General features: G+C 47.4%; 1 protein-coding gene across 2 annotated transcripts; it reads right to left on the reverse strand.

Annotated features, from left to right (window-relative positions):
- Positions 1 to 58: 58 nt before the first annotated feature.
- Positions 59 to 12,525, reverse strand: LOC309365114 (butyrophilin subfamily 1 member A1-like). 2 transcript variants are annotated; one of them, XR_014165920.1, is made up of 5 exons: positions 12,013 to 12,525; positions 9,324 to 9,413; positions 6,985 to 7,068; positions 3,605 to 4,484; positions 59 to 117 (listed from the first exon to the last, which is right to left on the reverse strand). XR_014165920.1 is itself a non-coding variant. In XM_081903278.1 (4 exons), the coding sequence occupies exons 1-4, from the start codon at positions 12,092 to 12,094 to the stop codon at positions 3,964 to 3,966; spliced, it is 777 nt and encodes a 258-aa protein (XP_081759404.1). In that variant the 5' UTR covers positions 12,095 to 12,525; the 3' UTR covers positions 3,485 to 3,963. The 2 variants fall into 2 exon arrangements, 1 of the variants encoding a protein (XP_081759404.1); XM_081903278.1 differs by lacking the exon at positions 59 to 117 and having other exon boundaries at positions 3,485 to 4,484.
- Positions 12,526 to 17,586: the final 5,061 nt, after the last annotated feature.

Consider the following 17,586-nt stretch of genomic DNA (forward strand, 5'->3'; position numbering starts at 1 on the left):
GAAAGCTTTGCATTGGTTGCCAGTGTATAACTAAGCCACGTTCAAAGTACAGTGGTACCTCGGGTTACATACGCTTCAGGTTACAGACGCTTCAGGTTACAGACCCAGAAATAGTACCTCAGGTTAAGAACTTTGCTTCAGGATGAGAACAGAAATCGTGCTCCAGCGGCGCGGCAGCAGCAGGAGGCCCCATTAGCTAAAGTGGTGCTTCAGGTTAAGAACAGTTTCAGGTTAAGAACAGACCTCCAGAATGAATGAATTAAGTTCTTAACCCAAGGCACCACTGTATTAGAATGGTAGGGTTGGAAGGGATCCCCCGCAACGTAGGAATCTCAGCTAGATCCTACATGGCCTTCCAACCTCTGCTTCAAATAACCTGCTTCGAATTTCTGCTTCGGATCTTGTGGCGCCTCTTTTTCGGCCTCATACTCAAACTGATGCATTTCTCCTTTTTCTAGCTTGTTCCGTCTCAAAGTTTGGTAGTATTTCTAGCTCCTTTGCAATCTCAGGGGCACCTATCAAAACCCCACAAGGCTTCTTGGACACTTGTGATTGGCTTGCAGCTGAATTTAAACAGCTTCCTTATTTTTTAGTAGTTTGCAAGATGGACTTCAAAAAGGATGTTGTACCATGTTAACACGAGATACCACAAACTTGCATCAGCAGTTTAAAAGCAAGTGTGTTTTAAGTGTGTGTGTGTGTGCGTGTGTGTGTGATATAGAACCTCATGCATTTACTGCATGGCACTACACATCACCTTGCCAACGAAGGTCCGTATAGTTAAAGCCATGGTTTTCCCAGTAGTGATGTATGGAAGTGAGAGCTGGACCATAAAGAAGGCTGATCGCCGAAGAATTGATGCTTTTGAATTATGGTGCTGGAGGAGACTCTTGAGAGTCCCATGGACTGCAAGAAGATCCAACCTCTCCATTCTGAAGGAAATCAGCCCTGAGTGCTCACTGGAAGGACAGGTCCTGAAGCTGAGGCTCCAATACTTTGGCCACCTCATGAGAAGAGAAGACTCCCCGGAAAATACTCTGATGCTGGGAAAGATGGAGGGTGCAAGGAGAAGGGGACGACAGAGGACGAGATGGTTGGATAGTGTTCTCGAAGCTACAAACATGAGTTTGACCAAACTGCAGGAGGCAGTGGAAGACAAGAGTGTCGGGTGTGCTCTGGTCCATGGGGTCACGGAGAGTCGGACATGACTAAACGACTAAACAAGAACAACAACTAGACTAGATTGCCCTTAGGGTTCCCTTCCAACTCACAGCAGGTATAGGGAACGCTTGGTTCTCCAGCTATTGCTGAACTACAACTCCCATACTGATATTCTATGAAGAGCTCAGAGTTGGATTGGATTGTTAGGCCTACAACCCAGTTCGGGGATCAAACTGGATAGCAAACTTCAAATAACAGCCTTGCTTTATGCATCTATGCCATGGGTAGGCAAACTAAGGCCTGGGGGCTGGATCCGACCCAATCGCCTTCTAAATCTGGCCCTCGGATGGTCTAGGAATCAGCATGCTTTTACACGAGTTGAATGTGTCCCTTTATTTAAAATGCATCTCTGGGTTATTTGTGGGGCATAGGAATTCATTATTATTTTTCTCAAAATATAGTCCGGCCCCCCACAAGGTCTGAGGGACAGTGGACCGGCCCCCTACTGAAAAAGTTTGCTGACCCCTGGTCTATGCTGAGACATGCAGTGTAAGGTGTTTTATTTGCAAATGGGAATGCAAAGGTATCAGGATGAACAACCAGACCACAATATGGGGTTTTCCTTTGCAAAGGAATATACAGACAAATAACCAGACCCAAAACGAAAGCTCAAAGCTTTATTACCTGACAAAATAAGTGTTTTCGCCCTTGTGGGGATTGACCCTGGGAAGATATTCCCCTATTCATATACGCATCTACCAAAGACCTCAGCCAGAGATCCTGCACAAGTGTAAATAGGGAAAAGGGGAGATATGCAGACGGGTGCAGCTCTTTGAATTCTGCTGTTTAAGTCTTCTCTGAATTGTCATCCTTTCCTTAATTGGCTTCTTCCAATTGGCCTTCTCCAAACTGATAGTCTCGTTCCATGTGGTCTTCTCTACAGTTGCATTCCCAGCCTTCTCTGAGCTGGTATTGAGAAGGAACCGTTTTTATAGCGACACGTCCTGGTAAACAGAAGTCCGCCCCCCTCCATTGAATCCAGAAAGCCAATTGGCTTATGAAAATAGCATTCTTCTCTGCCAGGATCCAGGTCTGAACTATCTCAATTTTGTTCTCTCAACACGCACGGGAACTTTTCCTCAAAGTAGTCCAGACTGCCGATATTGCTCATCTGCTAGACCAAACCTGGTTTGCAGCCCTCTGGCACGCAAAATCTTTAAACCATGCTTAAAGATACAAGATGCTAGAGTAGCACAAAGTAGGATGTTGCCCTGCTCCAATGACTCACGCTCCCAAGTTACTCGAAGTACCTATGGCAGATCTACACTCGGAAGTTTATAACGTTAAAAAGGCGTCATTAAAATGTGACACCAGAGGGCGCTGCAGAGCAGCAAGCCACTGGCAATGGAAAACTGCATTGAACATTACAGTTGTGCCTTGGTTCTCGAACGCCTTCGTACTTGTACGCAGTGCTTTCCCCCCCCCCCAAAAAAATGTTTAGGGGTACTCTCATTTTCCTACTCATATTGAAATATTGCCCCTCAATGAGGCCAAACTTAGATTCACAAAATGTTTAGGGGTATGCATACCCCTGAGTACCCCCAGAAAAAAAGCACAGCTCATGCGTTTTGGCTCCCAAACGCCGAAAGCCCAGAAGTGTTCCGGTTTTCAAACATTCTTTGGAAACAGAGCTTCTGATTGAGTGCAGGAAGCTCCTGCAGCCAATCAGAAACCGCGCCTTGGTTTTCGAACGTTTTCGGAAGTCGAATGGACTTTTGGAACGGATTACATTCGAGAACCAAGGTAAAGGGACCCCTGACCATTAGGTCCAGTTGTGGCCGACTCTGGAATTGCGATGCTCATCTCGCTTTATTGGCCGAGGGAGCCGGCGTACAGCTTCCGGGTCATGTGGCCAGCATGACTAAGCTGCTTCTAGCGAACCAGAGCAGCGCACGGAAACACCGTTTACCTTCCCGCCAGAGCGGTACCTATTTATCTACTTGCACTTTGACGTGCTTTTGAACTGCTAGGTGGGCAGGAGCAGGGACCGAGCAACGGGAGCTCACCCCGTCACGGGGATTCAAACCGCCAACCTTCTGATTGGCAAGTCCTAGGCTCAGTGGTTTAACCCACAGCGCCACCCACGTCCCTATTGAGAACCAAGATACAATTGTATATAACATTATATTCAATAACGTTTAACCGATCCATGTTGATCCGCCCTTACTCGCTTCCGTGGTTTCCTTAAAAAGAAAACCAGTTTGCTTGCAATTGTAGAGATATAACTATATAGGAACCTCCCCCTCAGTATAGGCCTCTATAATTTGATAGGATTACCTTACTTATTGTTCATTACATTTGTAATACAGTGGTACCTCGGGTTACAGGCACTTCAGGTTACAGACGCTTCAGGTTACAGACTCCGCTAACCCAGAAATAGTACCTCAGGTTAAGAACTTTACCTCAGGATGAGAACAGAATTTGTGTGGCGGCGGCGGGAGGCCCCATTAGCTAAAGTGGTACCTCACGTTAAGAACAGTTTCAGGTTGAGAACGGATCTCCAAAACGAATTAAGTTCTTAACCTGAGGTACCACTGTACACCTTTCCTTCCAAAGGACCCCAGGATCACAAGCATTGAAATGTTAAAACAATGCAACTGAAATAAAACCATTTAAAGACAATTAAAAACTATGTAAAAACACGGGAAGGTGCTATGGAGAGACATCAGTCAGGTTTTCCAGGGTCACAGAGCCTAGGCTGCTCTAGAGGCAGAAGAACCCTTTTTTGCGGAGTCCAGTGTCTCAGGGACGCACAATAAGTTCGGTTCCATCCCACACACGGAACCAAGGGAGAACCTTTTCCCCTCCAAAATTGGCTGAACTGAACGTGAAGATTGTGGTCTGGGTTTCCGGATCAAAAAAATCCACCTGCCCTGCAGTGTAGTCCAAAAACACGCGGATCCACTGTGGCCTCTTGGGAAAGGAGAGCCGTGTGTGAGGAGTGGTGAAAGCTATGTAGTTCCCGAGTCCCTCGTATTCTCCTATCCCCCAGATGCCCGCAGCCGGGCTGAAGTCTGTCAGCCCTTGTCTCTTCACAGACTCTTTGGCCACCCCCACTGCCCATTCCCCCTTGCCCTTCACGCCAACCTCCCAGCAGCGTTTGCCTGAAGAGAATCCCTCCCTGCCCAGCACACAAACGTGCTGGTTAAATCTCTTGGTGTTGTTGGGTAGAGTCTGTTCCACCTCTCCCCATCGCACACTTTTCTCATCCTTGGATACCACCAGCCGCCGGTGGGCCGTGTCTGGATCCAGAGTCACTCGGGCTGCAAGAAAAGGAAATGAAGGATCAGACCGTATGTTAAGTTGTGGGTGAACATATCAGACGACACAGCGATTCTTCAAACAGCTCTTGCTTATTCACAGGCCGGAACAGAACTGAACTGAAGGGTTCAGCCAGCCTGCTTATATAGAGCTCCAGTACAACGTAACTGTAACAATTTTCTAAAACTATCCAATCACTGGACGTCACTTTCGATCCGCTATTTGCATAACTATCTACAGTATCCCCCTGCTGGCCCAGGGTGAGAACTTCAGTACATAACACCATAGGGTGGTAGATTCCCCCCTGGCTGCTATAGTCCACTTTCCAAAACGTAGAGAAATTTATTTGACTGGCAGGTGGAGAGGCAAAAGCAAGCAGAGCAGCAGATGTGACTGTGTTGTCAGCTTCACACCTGTTTTTGAATCCTCCTGCTGGCTTGGCTAGAGAAATTAGAGAATGTTTGGTACCTCTCTCCTCTCTCCAGCCAGGCCAGCAGAAGGCCTTATCATAGCTGTCACGTTTCCGCTTTTTTAAAGGGAAATTCCCTTATTCCGAATAGGATTCCTCGCAAGAAAAGGGGAAAGTTGACAGCTACGGGCCTTATCTCAGTTCAAGGACCCATTCTACAGGTCAAAAAGGAGTTTGCCAAGCAGGTCGGGTGAGGAGTGTGGCCTGGGGATTAATCCAAAAGGTGAGACACAGAGGTGCAACGGCAGCAACAGAGCTTGAGGTTCCTCAGCCTTGCCTGCTCTTTCCGTTGACATTTCAATGTGAAAGTGGACCCTTCCATTCCTCCTTGCTCCCTGTTTTCAATTTCCTCCTCCAACACAAAAACGGGAATACTCAGTCCTCCCTGGGCCATTTTGCAGGAGGTTACTTTTTCCTCGTCACTTCGCCTTCGTAGGATTTGTACTCATCCACTGAAAACGTCAAGCAATTTTTCAAATTTTCCTCCGCAAGACACACACTTTCTGGTCCTAAACATGTCTCGTGCTTCCCTGGACTTTACAGAGGTGTTCCTGTCAATATGTTCCCTGACCAATCTCCCTCTCTTTCGGCTCTTGAAAAGGATCCTTCTTTTACCCCTCAGTACAGTGTGAGTTGGGGGGATGCGGGTGGCGCTGTGGGTTAAACCACAGAGCCTAGTGCTGTTTGAATCCCCGTGACAGTGTGAGCTCTCGTTGCTCGGTCCCTGCTCCTGCCAACCTAGCAGTTCGAAAGCACATCAAAGTGCAAGTAGATAAATAGGTACCACTCTGGCAGGAAGGTAAACGGCATTTCCGTGTGCTGCTCTGGTTCGCCAGAAGCAGCTTGGTCATGCTGGCCACATGACCCGGAAGCTGTCATATCGGCCAATAAAGCGAGATGAGCGCCGCAACCCCAGAGTCGGTCACAACTGGACCTAATGGTCAGGGGTCCCTTTACAATGTGAGTTGCTTCCCACTTATACAGGGAACTTACAAGCTACGTGCTTTGAACACGTGCGATTCCAACTACGCATAGTTTAAAGCTGACCAGCTGACATCACACAGATTAAATGCACAGAAGGCGGATTGGCTTAGAAGCCCTTTGTGCAGGGTTTCCCCAGTGTGGAAACGGATTTTAAGCTCTCTGCCCTGTTTACTGGGCCCTGGGAGGATCTCCTTGCTTGAGTGGTAAGACGTGTTCAGTGTGCCAGCTCTGGAAGGTAAGATTGCTGGATTAGGGGCATTTCCAAGGGAGTGTTTCGAGTATACACGATTGCCATCCCTAGAACATAACTTCCACCTAAGCTGAGAGTTACCTGTATTTGTAACTTTGCTATCTGCAGCAGCGTCCATATATTCTATCACTCGGTAGTAAACAGGTTTTTGTTCCTCTTGTGTGTGAACATCTTGTGAGCAAAAGGTGATGGGTTATAAACACAACGAGCACACATAACTCTCGCAAAAGGTCCCAGACCTCTTGGTAGCATGTGTAGGGATGAGAGCTGGACACTGGTCTTTAACTGGTGGGTCGAAACTCACCACCAACTTGCAGTTTGTCTTAAGGCGTCTCACAACAGTAGTAAAAAGGTAAAGGGACCCCTGACCATTAGGTCCAGTCGTGGCCGACGCTGGGGTTGCGGCGCTCATCTTGCTTTATTGGCCAAGGGAGCCGGAGTACAGCTTCTGGGTCATGTGGCCAGCATGACTAAGCCGCCTCTGGCGAACCAGAGCAGCGCACGGAAACGCCGTTTACCTTCCCGCCGGAGTGGTACCTATTTATCTACTTGCACTTTGACGTGCTTTTGAACTGCTAGGTTGGCAGGAGCAGGGTCCGAGCAATGGGAGCTCACCCCCGTCGCGGCGATTCGAACTGCTGGCCTTCTGATCGACAAGTCCTGGGCTCTGTGGTTTAACTCACAGCGCCACCCGCGTCCCTTAACAGTAGTACTGCCACCTTACAAATATATGGTAAAATTATTAAGGAGGGTTACGGTAGGCTTTGCATTCAAAGAGAGACAAAGGCGTTTAAGTTACCTGTTGGATTTCCTGGAAGCGCAGTGCATGAATTGGGGGAACTCGGCAAGCAGGAACCGCCTTCCGCGTTTCTTACCTGGAAAACTTTCAGAATAGCTCAGGTTAGGGCAGGTATGGAGAACCCGTGTCCTTATGTAAGCAGCATTGACCAACAGTAGGCCTCATGCACAGGCCGCCCCGATAACAAACAGTATAATAAACTAAACACGGTTCTTTATTATGTATGTAAATTATGTATAGACAGCATCTTAAAAAGCAGAGACATCACCTTGCCAACAAAGGTCTGTATAGCTAAAGCTATGGTTTTCCCAGTAGTGATGTATGGAAGTGAGAGCTGGACCATCAAGAAGGCTGATCGCCAAAGAATTGATGCTTTTGAATTACGGTGCTGGAGGAGACTCTTGAGAGTCCCATGGACTGCAAGAAGATCAAACCGATCCATTCTGAAGGAAATCAGCCCTGAGTGCTCACTGGAAGGACAGATCCTGAAGCTGAAACTCCAATACTTTGGCCTCCTATGAGAAGAGAAAAGACCCTGATGTTGGGAAAGATGGAGGGCACAAGGAAAAGGGGATAACAGGATGAGATGGTTGGACAGTGTTCTTGAAGCTACCAGCATGAGTTTGACCAAACTGCGGGAGGCAGTGGAAGACAGGAGTGCCTGGCGTGCTCTGGTCCATAGGGTCACGAAGAGTCGGACACGACTAAACGACTAAACAACAACAAAATTATGTATATACTGTAGGGCCGTCCAACACCTTTCAGCGCCTGAGGCGAGGTCTGCCACCAACATCCTCCATCCAGATAGTCGGGTGGGAAGAGACCAGCAGCAACATGGCTGCTCTGTGGGAGCCTCGCCTCCCCTTTTCACTGCCAGTCTTGGCAGAAAAGGGGCATTCCACAAGGTGGAATGGTGTCTCCCCAACTTTGGCTTTCAATTTTTTCTTTGGCTTACTCAGTCTGGCTCAGGATCTCCTGCCCTCTGTTGAGCATGCAACCTGAGGCAGGACACCTCACACTGCCTCGTTGATGCACCGGTCGTGCTAGGGCAACAAGCTTGTTTCGGTGCTGAAGCCTTTCTAGCTCCTCTCTGCACCTCAGGATTTGCCGCCTCCCTCTACCACATGGTAGGGCCGGCCCTGATACACTGTATAAATATAAAACTATGATTCACTGAATATACATCGAGCAGGATTGTAAAAAAACATCTTCGGCACTCCTGGGGTTGCGCTGGACAAAAAAGAGAGGAGGAGGAGGAGATCTAACATTTCAAGAGATTTCAAACTCCAAGGGCAAGTTCTGCCCAGGATAAAGGTCACACTTTCTTGCAGGCATACATGCTGCATTCCACAACAATATCTGATGGTAGATAAAGAACCTGGAGAAATATGCAATTACAGCAAACAGACTTAAAAGAAATATCCAGGCCTCCTCCAAACGCCTGTGGATCAGCCCATCTGCCTGCTTCTGGAATGTTCTCAGAGGACAGGCTACTGAGCATGGTCAACATCTGTGCAGAGAAGAAGAAGAGGGGTCCATTGATAGATTTTTGGTTTTGCAAGGTATTGTCCCAATCCTAATAATGAGGATATAGCAACATGCTATACGCTTAGACTCCCATCACTGCAGATCATCTTGAGTGTTGTTATTAGACCCTTATTCCCTGCACAGAGATACAATTACCCGAGTGGGTTAACAATCAGTCCCTCTTCCCAGGGAATGGGGATCTCCTAAGAAATCTCACCACCCCTAACTACACCACCCCAGTGGTGTAGTGGTTAAGAGCGGTAGACTTGTAATCTGGTGAACCGGGTTCGCTTCCCCGCTCCTCCACATGCAGCTGCTGGGTGACCTTGGGCCAGTCACACTTCTCTGAAGTCTCTCAGCCTCACTCACCTCACAGAGTGTTTGTTGTGGGGGAGGAAGGGAAAGGCGATTGTTAGCCGCTTTGAGACTCCTTAGGGTAGTGATAAAGTGGGATATCAAATCCAAACTCCTCTTCTTCTTCTAACAAACCTTCAGTAGCCTGCTTGATCTCTGCTTCTGCCTCTGCTTCCGGACTGCTCTCTGCCACAGCCTCTTCCTGCTCACTAAACCCTGTTGCCTCTTTCTGCCCCCGACACCTCCTCCTCCTCCCAATCTGCTCCTTCTTCTCTCTCCAGCCACTCCTCATCGTCCCACCACCAGTCCCCTGGCTCTGAGTCTTCTTCTCCCACCACATCTCGGCATCCAGCCAGTCCATGACGTCAGCTTGCAGTTCCCCATGTCTCTGACACAGGAGCAGGGCCAGGAAAATATGGGGCAGCCCCACCATGAATTAGAATAGGTCAGAAGCCTACCTATAAGAACAATGATCAGGGCCACGTTCAGAGCGATGCTGACTGCCAGTAAGACCCTCAGCGTGACTTTGCAGCATTTCGAAGGAGTTTCTGTGGAGTTGATAAAGTTTCATCAGGAAAACGCAACCACAGCCATTTTATGAAAAGCAGAAGCGAATGGAGTGCTCGGATTCAGGGTTCCAAGTGAGCCCATCTGGGAATACTCCATTCCACCACCACCCCTCCAATTGGTCTTCATTCTGTGCCCCTGGAGTGAGCAATATTATTTTCATTGGTTTGTTTTGGGGTTCCCTTCCATTAGGGTCCCACTGCTGCCCACAGCCTCCAATATTTATTGTACTTTGCAAAACCTGGAATCCACACTCTGGCTTGCTGATTCCGTAGATGGTGCCGTTTTTGCTACCTAAGGAACCCCACTTAGGGAATGAATTCTCTATTACTAGATAAGGGGTGGTAGTTAGCTAGATCAGAGCAGAACCACAGAAATGAATGAACAGGATTAACACAGGTTCATTGATTTTGCTGTGTCTGCTATGAGTAAAACATAGCTGAATAGCACCAAAGATTGTTTTGCCCTCCTTGCAACAAATGGCCAATGTTCAGAGGGGACCGAGGCTAGTTTAAAGCCACTGCAGGACTTTGAGCTGAACCGAGAGCTGAACTAATGGCTTCTTGCTCATGTGCCTGATGACTGCTATGCTACAAAGAGCCTGGCCTTGATATTCCAGAAGGGGCAGGTTTGCCATACAGTGGTACCTCGGGTTACATACACTTCAGGTTACATACACTTCAGGTTACACACTCCACTATGCCAGAAATAGTGCTTCAGGTTAAGAACTTTGCTTCAGGATAAGAACAGAAATCGGGCTCCGGCAGCACGGCGGCAGCAGGAGGCCCCATTAGCTAAAGTGGTGATTCAGGTTAAGAACAGTTTCAGGTTAAGTACGGACCTCCGGAACGAATTAAGTACTTAACTCGAGGTATCACTGTACATCTAGAATTTCCTGGACATGTCCGGGATTTAACTGGGGGAAATAGCGTCCGGGATGGGGGTAGGGAGATTTCGTAAAATCGGCACAAAATGTCCGGAATTTTGAGGTCAACAACTTTCATGTTCTAGAATTTCACTTCTAGAAACATGGCAACCCTAAGAAGGGGGCTTTTATGGAGTTGCAGAAATCTCAGGCAGGTGTAAAGTTCTACTCTTGGATATACTTAGGAATACAGTTGCAAAAAAACGACAGCTATGCAAGCATCTGGTTGGCCCCTGAGAGATGTTGGCTCCTTTTCTTTAAGTTCTTATGAGTCACAGTTAAATGATCAGCTCCTGGAAGGAACGTTGCCTAATATTAGGCATGACGTACTGCCCTAAAAGTTTCCATTCTTGCTGAATAGTTCCTCACCACAGAGGCAAAGAAAAAAGCACAATCCGCCTAAATAGGCTACTTTCCCAAGCACAGCTTTTTCACAGCTATATGAGCAGTGGAGTAGCGTGGGGGGGTGCAGGGGGGCCCGGCCGCACCGGGCGCAACATCTGGGGGTTAGGGTTAGGGGGCGCAAACCCATGGGTTAGGGGGCGCAAATTACTTGCCTTGCCCCGGGTGCTGACAACCCACGCTACGCCACTGTATATGTGGACAGCTGATAAGATTAATGATACAGTACTGAATGCCTGGTCCAATAGGTTGCATACACACCATACAGTTAAAATACACACACACACCCATAATCCTGGGAACTGTAGTTTGTTAAGGGTGCTGGGGGGTGGTTGCTCTGTGAGGAGTAAACTGCATTTCTTAGGACTGGGAGGTGTGGGTGCTCTAGGTAAAGAGTAAAGGGACCCCTGACCATTAAGTCCAGTCATGACCAACTCTGGGGTTGCGGCGCTCATCTCGCTTTACTGGCCGAGGGAACCGGCGTACAGCTTTCGAGTCATGCGGTCAGCATGACTAAGCCACTTCTGGCAAACCAGAGCAGTTCACGGAAACACCGTTTACCTTCCCGCTGGAGCGGTACCTATTTAACTACTTGCACTGGCGTGCTTTCGAACTGCTAGGTTGGCAGGAGCAGGGACCGAGCAACGGGAGCTCACCCCGTTGCGGGGATTCAAACCACCGACCTTCTGATCGGCAAGTCCTAGGCTCTGTGGTTTAACCCGCGTCCCTGTGGGTGCTCTAAATGTGTTTTAATTGTACATAGCCTAGTCTCTTGTTGAAAACAACCGAACCCTTAACATGGTCTCCTTCCATCTCCTTAGCTTGTACAGGGCCTGTGCTGTTCGGGGTATATATTCTATAAGACAAGCTAAATTGTAAGAGGAAGAAGAAAGCTCTCTTGAGAAGATTTATCGTTCTCCACAAAGAGCTCTGACCTGGGTCGGGTGATTTTTCGCAGTGGAGTTTTCCCCAGTCTGGGACTCCAGGCAGCTTACACAAAATTGAAAACAGGCCAAAAATTAAGAATTAGACTGAGACAGAATAAATGCCCCAAGGTGATCTTTGTGGCTGAACAGCGAGGATTTGATCCCTAGGCTCCCAAACCTTATTCGAACACACTGGCCACTAAACCACACACACGCTCCTCTTAACAGTAACAAGCCAGCAAGTTTGTTAAGAAATCAAACACCCTTGCCTGGAATATTTGCTTGCCAGCTAGTTAAAGCTTACTGTAACTCAGTTTTGGTCCATACCTTGTGGCTTGGGGGGAACAGGTGGCGCATAGGTGTCTCTGCTTCCCCTATCTATTGTCATGTATCCTTCTTCATCCTCCATCCTCTAGGCTTTCTCTTCAGCCCCGAGTAAAGCAGCTTCTGCAAGCGAGATGATTCCTGGAAGCTAGACTTTCTGTCCTTGGAAGGGAGAGTTCTTCACTTTCACAAACGATTCAAGTTGTAAAAAACAAAACAAAAAAAACAACAACCACCCATATGTAAAAATTGGCGCAGGAACAACCCTCCTCCTCCGTCTTGTGCAAACGAGACTTCCTCGGTTCCCAGCGATATCATCTGGAGATGAACACACCAAACATGTTTGACAACCTCCCTGAGGTTTGCAACTGACTCGCTTATGCAATGACGGTGTACGGCAGTTGGCATCCCGTGAACTGAAGCTGGATCCTGCAATGAAGGGAAATCCTGTCGGTTAGTGGATTCCCAGCTTCAGGAAGTTGGCAGCTTACCTGTTCTTGACGGTGTTGCACTTTCCCTGAAGGAACAGGTACGTGGCTTGGGTGTGCACATTGTACATTTAAAGCACTCTTATACCACTTATTACTTAATTGGTTTTAATTGGTTACTTTTTTCCCTGTTTCCTGCCTATATTTTTAGCTGTTTCTGTTTTAGTTGTAAGCCACCTAGAGTCCTCATCAGGGAAAAAGACAGGATATAAATATTGGAATAAGGAGAAGAAGGAGAAGGAGAAGGAGAAGCAGCTTTTTCTGGGGGGGACACAGGCGTACACATACCCCTAAACATTTTGTGAATCTAAGTTTGGCCTCATTAAAGTGCAGAATTTGAATATGACTAGGAAAATGAGAGTATCTTTAACTATATATTTTTTTTAGGAAAAAAGCAATAATAATAATAATAATAATAATGCCTCCCCCCAAAGAATCTGGGGAACTGTAGCTTGTGAAAAGTGCCAAGCTCTCACAGCCGCTATTCCAGGCACCCTTAACAAACTACAGTTCCCAAGATTCCCTCTGTTGTCTTTTCTCTAGGGTGATGTTTATAAGACATTTTCGAAATAGTGATTTGTAAATGGGGAAGCGTGAAACTATATATATCATCAAAAAACTGCCAGGAAGGGAAGCTTTTTTCTTGCGGTGAAAGCGTTTCTTTTCATAGAATCACAGAACTATAGCGTTGGAAGGGACCTCAGAGGTTCTCTAGCATAAGTCCCTGCAATGCAGGAATCTGAGCTGAAGCATTCAAGACAGGTGGCCGTCCAACCTCTGTTTAAAAGCCTCCCAGGAAGGAGAGTCCACAGCCTCCCGAGGAAGACTGTTCCACTGTCCAACAGCTCTTGCTATCAGAAAGACTTAACAAATTTATTGTGCCACTTCATCAAGTCTACTTCGTCAGATGCATGGGGTGAGACCTTAGTTGCTAGGCATGTAGAAGAAGAAGAGTTTGGATTTGATATCCTGCTTTATCACTACCTGAAGGAGTCTCAAAGCGGCTGACAATCTCCTTTCCCTTCCTCCCCCACAACAAACACTCTGTGAGGTGAGTGGGGCTGAGAGACTTCACAGAAGTGTGACTGGCCCAAGGTCACCCAGCAGCTGCATGTGGAGGAGCAGGGAAGCGAACCCGGTTCCCCAGATTACGAGTCTACTGCTCTTAACCAAACTGTCCGTGTCAGTTTCTGATGAGGATGATGATTGACTTGGACCAGGTGGAATTGGCCTGGACTGAATCTCTGCTCCGCTATATCCCATGAGCAGCTGTCCAACAAGAGGCCACTGTGGAGTCAAAAGTAACCCAAGGAACACTGTCTGGAAACAAAGGGATTGCCGGTCTACCTTTTCCTGTGCATTTATGGTCTATCTTGAACAGACACAACATATCACTCTGACCACAGTTCCTAGGTTTAATTTGTAATAAAAAAATTAAGGTCATATAGATAGATAGATAGATAGATGATAGATAGATATAGATAGATGATAGATAGATAGATATAGATAGATGATAGATGATAGATAGATAGAGATAGATAGATATAGATAGATGATAGATAGATAGATAGATAGATAGATAGATAGATAGATAGATAGATATAGATAGATGATAGATAGATATAGATAGATAGATATAGATAGATAGATGATAGATAGATAGATAGATAGATAGATAGATAGATAGATAGATAGATAGATAAATACATAGATAGATAGATATAAATATAAAATAAATGTTCATAAATGCACCAATCAAGCACGTACATAGATATGTGGACCACATGTCAGGAGCAGCACAGGAAGACTGCCCTGAAACCATTTTGGCTGCCAAACTGACCAAATGTTTTCTCTGCAAGGAGGGAGGGGTGAGGGAACCTTCCCATAGTCTCAGGAATTGGGAAATCACCATCTCAAAGGAATGGCCAGACTACCAGGAAAGGCAATCAGATAAGGCATTATCAGATAACCTGGCAGACAGGAAAAACAACAATGTTCAAATTTCTGTTGTAGACCGCCTTTTCTGTGAGGTAGGTATGATGTTTGTGGGGGGTGGTCTTGGGTTACACCCCTTCTGTGATGTATGTATGATGTATGGAGGGGTGGTCTTGAGCTCCAGGGCAGGGAATTTAAAATGTCTATATAAGGGCAGGCACACCTTTATTCTGGGTCCTCCTCCTTTCCTGTGGGTGAGGGGAGCACCCTGTTGCAACAGCTTTAATAAAGATCAGGCTTACTAGCTGCTTTGCTTCTCAATATTCTCTGGTTGGCCTCTGTTATTTTCTCCTACCGATGGAGAACCTACAAAGGACTCTATAAGGGCTTTTGTTTACCCCATAAGGGAATAAGGGCAGATTTTGTTTACAACAATTCCTGGATATCAGGCAGCTTGATTGGCTAAGGTGGGCATCTGGGGCTCAGCCCGGACACTGAAGTCCAGCTCCAAGGGCCTTCTGGCGGTAACCTCCCTGCGAGAAGTGAGGTTACAGGGAACCAGACAAGAGGGCCTTCTCGGTAGTGGCGCCCACCCTGTGGAACGCCCTTCCATCAGAAGCCAAGGAAATAAACAACTATCTGACTTTTAGAAGACATCTGAAGATAGCCCTGTTTGGGGAAGTTTTTAATGTTTGATGTTCTATTGTGCTTTTAATGTTGTGTTGTGGGGAAACCCAGCCAGATGGGCGGGGTATAAATGATAAATGATAATTGTTATTACTCAGTGATTGGCTGCTTTGAAGGGATGAATGAGAATCACCTGCATTGCTGCCACACTTTATGAATTGTCCCTGGGGATTGTCCCTTCCCCTGAGGCAGACGGGGGGGGGCGCTTGGGGGTGATGTCATGAAAGGGCAGGAAATTGTTCCGCAGTTAATCTTATGATGGTGGCGTAATAACTGCAAAGGAGGAAGCAGAGAGAGGAACTTGCAGGCTTTTTTGCCTCAGGCGCCAAAAGAGCTTGGTTTGGGGTGGAGGGCAGGATTAGATGCTGCTGTTCGGGTACCAAAACGGGTTGGCTCCGACAGGAGAAGGGGTGGGAGGAAAAAGAAGAGGAAGGGAAGAGCAGGACGAAAAGAGCTGTTGAGAAGTCTCTAACAATGGGTGAGAAAAGAAATTGTAAACGACAGTAGGTATTTGTTCAACGATTATATTTTTTCAAAGAAAAGTTTCAGATGAAATAAGACTTTGGGTTAGCAAGAGCACGAGCTCCTCACTTTGCCTTTGGCTGGAGGGGATCTACCTTAGATTCTGAAATATACTCAGAGTCGCAAAGTGATTTCATGCTCTTTATTCAGCTCATAGTGGTGAGGAGGAATGAATGAAAGTCTCCTCAAAGTATCTGCTTTATATACATTATTTACACAATGGGCTGCACGTGATTGGCTAATTCTGGAATTCTACTGTAAGCCAATCAAGTTGTGGATTCACTTCTATCTGGAGCATGATTGGGTGGTTCCTGCCAACCAATCATATTGCTGCATTGTTCTAGGACCAATCAGACTGCTGCATTCTGAATCCTATTGTTCTAGGACCAATCAGACTGCTGCCTTTTGGATCCTATTGTTCTAGGACCAATCAGACTGTTGCAGTTTGGATCCTATTCAATTCAGTACATAACAGATTCCTCCGCTGATTTCCACGCGGGGCAGCTCCCCCTTCTGCACCGGGGAGCTTACATGGTAGGGAGGGGGAGAGGCAACGATCTATATTAGAGAACTCTGTCCAAAGCTCTTCCATTTCGGGGTGCTCTCCAGGCGCCCGATTGGCTGAGACGGGAGCGCAGCGCGCGGCGAATGGGCGCGCCTGGCCAAGCTCTTGCTCCGGGACCCAAGGGCTGCTTGGGGGTTTCGGAGGAAGGGGGCCAAGGGGGCGCCCGGTGGGGAAGGCGCGTGCGTGCTCCGCCGCCTCTGCCTCTGCTGCAAGACAACAGGCCGGAGGGGAGCTTTGAAAGCTGCGCTTTGCAAAATGATGTCCGTGATTGCTTCATGTTTTAAAGCCCCAGGAAGCGCGCTGTGATGGTCTCTCTCAGGTTCTTTCTTCCTCTCGATTTTACGCAGGCGCGTAAAACGATTAAACGATTGGCATCAATGTCCTCCTGAATCTCTGCCTTATACAGTGGTACCTCGGGTTACATACGCTTCAGGTTACAGATGCTTCAGGTTACAGACTCCGCTAACCCAGAAATAGTACCTCTGGTTAAGAACTTTGCTTCAGGAGGAGAACATAAATCGCACGGCAGCAGCGGCAGGCCCCATTAGCTAAAGTGGTGCTTCAGGTTAAGAACAGTTTCAGATTAAGAACGGATCTCCAGAACGAATTAAATTCTTAACCCGAGGTAAAGGTAAAGGGACCCTAACCATTAGGTCCAGTCGTGGCCGACTCTGGGGTTGCGGCGCTCATCTCACTTTATTGGCCAAGGGAGCCGGCGTACAGCTTCCGGGTCATGTGGCCAGCAGGACTAAGCCGCTTCTGGTGAACCAGAGCAGCGCACGGAAACGCCGTTTACCTTCCCGCCAGAGTGGTACCTATTTATCTACTTGCACTTTGATGTGCTTTCAAACTGCTAGGTGGGCAGGAGCTGTGACTGAGCAACGGGAGCTCACCCCGTCACGGGGATTCGAACCTCTGACCTTCTGATCGGCAAGCCCAAGAGTCTGAGTGGTTTAGACCACAGCGCCACCCGCACCCCTAGTTATTGCATATACAAGTCCCACAAATAACCCAGAGATGCATTTTAAATAAAAGGACACATTCTACTCATGTAAAAACAAGCTGATTCCCACACCGTCTGCGGACCGGATTTAGAAGGCGATTGGGCCGGATCTGGCACCCGGGCCTTAGTTTGCCTATCCATGGACTGGGGCGACCAAGGTTTGAATCCCACCCCCCAATCTCAGCCATGCAATTTCAGTGAGTGAACTTGGGCCAGCCGCATTCTTTAACTGCCTCACCTCGCAGGGTTGTTGTTTTCCCGCAGATGGGCGCAGACACATGGTGTACGCAGCCTCAAACTCTTTGGATTAAAGGCCCAGATATAAATATAATAAATAAATGAGGAACGGAGTGCTTGTTGCCACAAACAAGGTTGCC

Source organism: Podarcis melisellensis (genome assembly GCF_964234715.1).
Source record: "Podarcis melisellensis genome assembly, chromosome: 2".
Lineage (NCBI taxonomy): Eukaryota > Metazoa > Chordata > Lepidosauria > Squamata > Lacertidae > Podarcis > Podarcis melisellensis.

Coding starts and splice junctions, on each gene's coding strand:
- LOC309365114 (XM_081903278.1), bottom strand. CDS start 12,094: ATGGAGGATGAAGAAGGATACATGACAATAGATAGGGGAAGCAGAGAC. Junction 7,069..9,323: donor CCTGATCATTGTTCTTATAG/GTAGGCTTCTGA, acceptor CTATTCTGAAAG/TTTTCCAGGTAAGAAACGCG. Junction 4,485..6,984: donor GCTTCCAGGAAATCCAACAG/GTAACTTAAACG, acceptor CTTTTCTTGCAG/CCCGAGTGACTCTGGATCCA.